This window comes from Gracilinanus agilis, unplaced genomic scaffold (assembly GCF_016433145.1).
Source record: "Gracilinanus agilis isolate LMUSP501 unplaced genomic scaffold, AgileGrace unplaced_scaffold40469, whole genome shotgun sequence".
Lineage (NCBI taxonomy): Eukaryota > Metazoa > Chordata > Mammalia > Didelphimorphia > Didelphidae > Gracilinanus > Gracilinanus agilis.
The window spans coordinates 1,481-4,606 of record NW_025374099.1 but is presented as its reverse complement, the minus strand read 5'-3'; the positions used below and the strand labels follow the sequence as shown (position 1 = coordinate 4,606).

General features: G+C 38.0%; 1 protein-coding gene across 1 annotated transcript; it reads right to left on the bottom strand.

Moving 5' to 3' along the window:
* Positions 1–478: 478 nt before the first annotated feature.
* Positions 479–2,704, bottom strand: PTER (phosphotriesterase related). Its single transcript, XM_044684018.1, has 2 exons — positions 2,254–2,704; positions 479–748 (listed from the first exon to the last, which is right to left on the bottom strand). Exons 1-2 carry the CDS (start codon positions 2,695–2,697, stop codon positions 479–481), a joined length of 714 nt encoding a protein of 237 aa, XP_044539953.1. The 5' UTR covers positions 2,698–2,704.
* Between the last annotated feature and the right edge of the window lie 422 nt (positions 2,705–3,126).

Genomic DNA, 3,126 nt, shown 5'->3' with positions numbered 1-3,126 from the left:
TATATATATATATATAAACTATGGTATATATAATATGGTATATCTATAAAATATGGTATTTCTCATATATATATATATATAACACAGCATATTATATATATGGTATATACCAAATATATATCATCGTCATTTGGGAGAACACTCCCTGTTTTCCTATGTTTGTTAATATGATACTCATTACAACTCCATTTAATCACCTAATATGGTAAATTGGCCATGATTGTCACATAAAATCTTGAAATCACAGTTGTACAACTTTGAAAAGGCTGTGTTCCAACTTGACAAACAACTTCCCTTTGGCTAACAACTGAATTTATGTGGCCATTGCAGATTGAACCGACTTGCTCATTTTCCACATCTCCTGGTGGTAGTCTAGTAAAACAAATAACAAAACCTTTAGGCTGGTTGACTTGGCCCATGCCTACATAACAGGCTTTTTACCTGTACTCTGAACAAAACTAGTTCCTATGCCATTTTCTTACCTGTCAAGGTGAGACATGACTGTCTTGGAGATGTCTGCCCCAGCTTCTTGCAAGATTCGTAGAATCTGAAAGGGTGAGTTTGGATTCCTACCAGGGTGGATAATAACCGGGCATCCAAGCTGAGACTGTGCATGGGCTGTTGCCTGAAGTACCTTATTCTCACTTTCGGTGAGAGGCCAGGAACAGCCGATTTCTCCAATAACTCCACATTTGATGTCGGTCCCATCAGCTCCTTGTAGTATTTCATTAGTGATAACCTCGGTAAGCTAAAGAATGAGAACACCTTATAAACAAAGGGTATACAAAACAATTATCGGAAGAATATCTAGTCCACAAATATTTGATATGAACAGCCTTCTACTGAACACCTATGAGGTACTGGGTACTATTAAGGTTGAAACAAAATTACATAATTTTTCCAACTTGAAGACTTACGGCGCATTTCCAATGGAATTTTTTAGGGAGTGGGGTGGGGAGAATCATAGGAGATGGAATTCCAGACTGGTGATTTCATGGGTTTGTGAAGATTCCTCCCATTGATATAAAGGGGGTAATTCAGCTTATCTAGAGTTTATTGCACTAGAAGGTTAGCTGGGGGCTCTAAGCCGTTAAACAACTTGCTCATCAAGTTGTTGGTATATGCTGGAGGCAGGATTTGAACCAGTTTTCCTGATTTCAAGATTGACACTATAACATACTGTTTCTTTTGCTATAAATATTTAACGTAAAACCCATAACTTTAAGATCAGTGAACCAAATGAGGGAAAGATCAATTAGATAAAGTATAGAATTAAGAAAGTAGTCTATTACCCAAACTAGAGTATTTGGCAGAGACAGCTATGGAATAAATTAAGCCCACAGTAATAAACCTGTTATTCCACCTTTTTTATTTAATACCCCACACAAACAGAAAATACTATACACAATTCATCTGCCCTATAACATTATACCTTTAAGTTCATGCATTTAAGATGGTTGTTAAGAGTAATTGGGTTGTGTGCAAGCATGCTGGGAGAATAGAATGCCTACATATTTTGGAAAAGTAAAATCCTCATGATTGAAGAAATGGAGAATTATAATTTTGAAAATGAACACTCAAATTTTTAAGATGAATTTTTCTTTGCAAAAATTGCAGCTAATCTGCTATTACCATGGAATAAATGATGGAAGGTATACTCTTTGGGGTCTATTTGGCTTTTCCCCCCCTATCCCTTAAAAGAGTCACTCCTCATTTTCCTCTCCTAACTCGCCCTTCCTATTCAATATCATGCGAAAGATCAAAACAGACAAGTGGATTGTCCTTCCACACTCTCTCCAACCCCCAACTTTGAAAAGGGAGAGGTAAAAAAAATTCACAAACATGCCAAGTCTCTGCCTGCCAAGTTTCACCCTACAGTGAATTTTTACTGCTGGGTTATTATAAAATCGTGAAGGAAAATTGAGCTTGTATAATTGAGGTTTATAATGGAAAAAAAAAAAGGTTTATAAACAGGCCATGGTACCACTATTGAGCACTGATACAATACACATGAAACATAATTATCAACTATTTTGGAACTTTCACCCATACCGTACGTCAAGATTTTCTTTGTCCCAAGTTTTCTTTATGAACTATTATTGATTTGGCATTCAACCTCTATCTCCTCCTGCTCCCCCATGACTCTCTGCAGCATGCATTGGAGCCAATGTGACTTGAAGTTCATCAGTAATAAGGAGGTAGGGGCAATACTACTCTACTTTGATGTACAGATAGTATCCAAGAATGCTTTACCTGTTCTATTGACATGGCACGGGTCTCTGGAGAATGTGTGCTATCCACATAAAATCCAGCCCCAGAGATGATATGGATTCCGGTCTCTTCTGAAAACCATTTCAAGGCTTTCACATCACGACTAATTCCAGTGGTTGTGTTTTCTACTAAAGTCCTACCACCGCTGGCCTTGAAATGGAGGAGTTCCTCCGTGATGGCTTCAGGCTCCTGATATAGTCGGAGGTTCTCCATGTGGGAATAGGGGTTATTTTGAATCCAAAACAAGTTCTTCATCTCAAAGGATACCTTAGACAAAGCTTGTTCACTTGGACAAGGAGGGGTATAGCAGCAGTCAAAGGTCATGGTCAAGTGTTCATGGGTTAACGTTGGGCCAAGTTGACTTGGTTCCACAAGACCTAAAACTGTTTGCACTTTGCCACTTAAGGAAGCCATTTCCAAGGACATGATTTTGGCAAAAATACTTTCTGAAAAAGAAAGAAGAAAAGCAGTTAGGCAAAAATCTAACAGAAACACAAACCCATCCATGAGAGCAGGCTCCTGAGACTGAATCAATAGAATTAGAGATGTCATCTCACTTATCATCCTGCCAATGTTAGGTTCCTTTTTACTATGTATTTTTTGGAGCATTTAAAGTCCAGTTGAATTATAAGTGACAGGGGCTATAGAGGAGGCTTCTACCACTTCCATTGGGATACGACTGCAAGATCTAATCACAACCCCATCTGGAGGAAATATTTCTTGATATTCAGTCCACATTTTTCTCTCATTTAATTTCATCTCATTAGTCTTAGCTATGCCCTTTCAGATCACCCTACCCACAATCTTCATTTTTCTTGCCCTCTCTAACCTTCAAGGTTTATACCAAGTTAACAG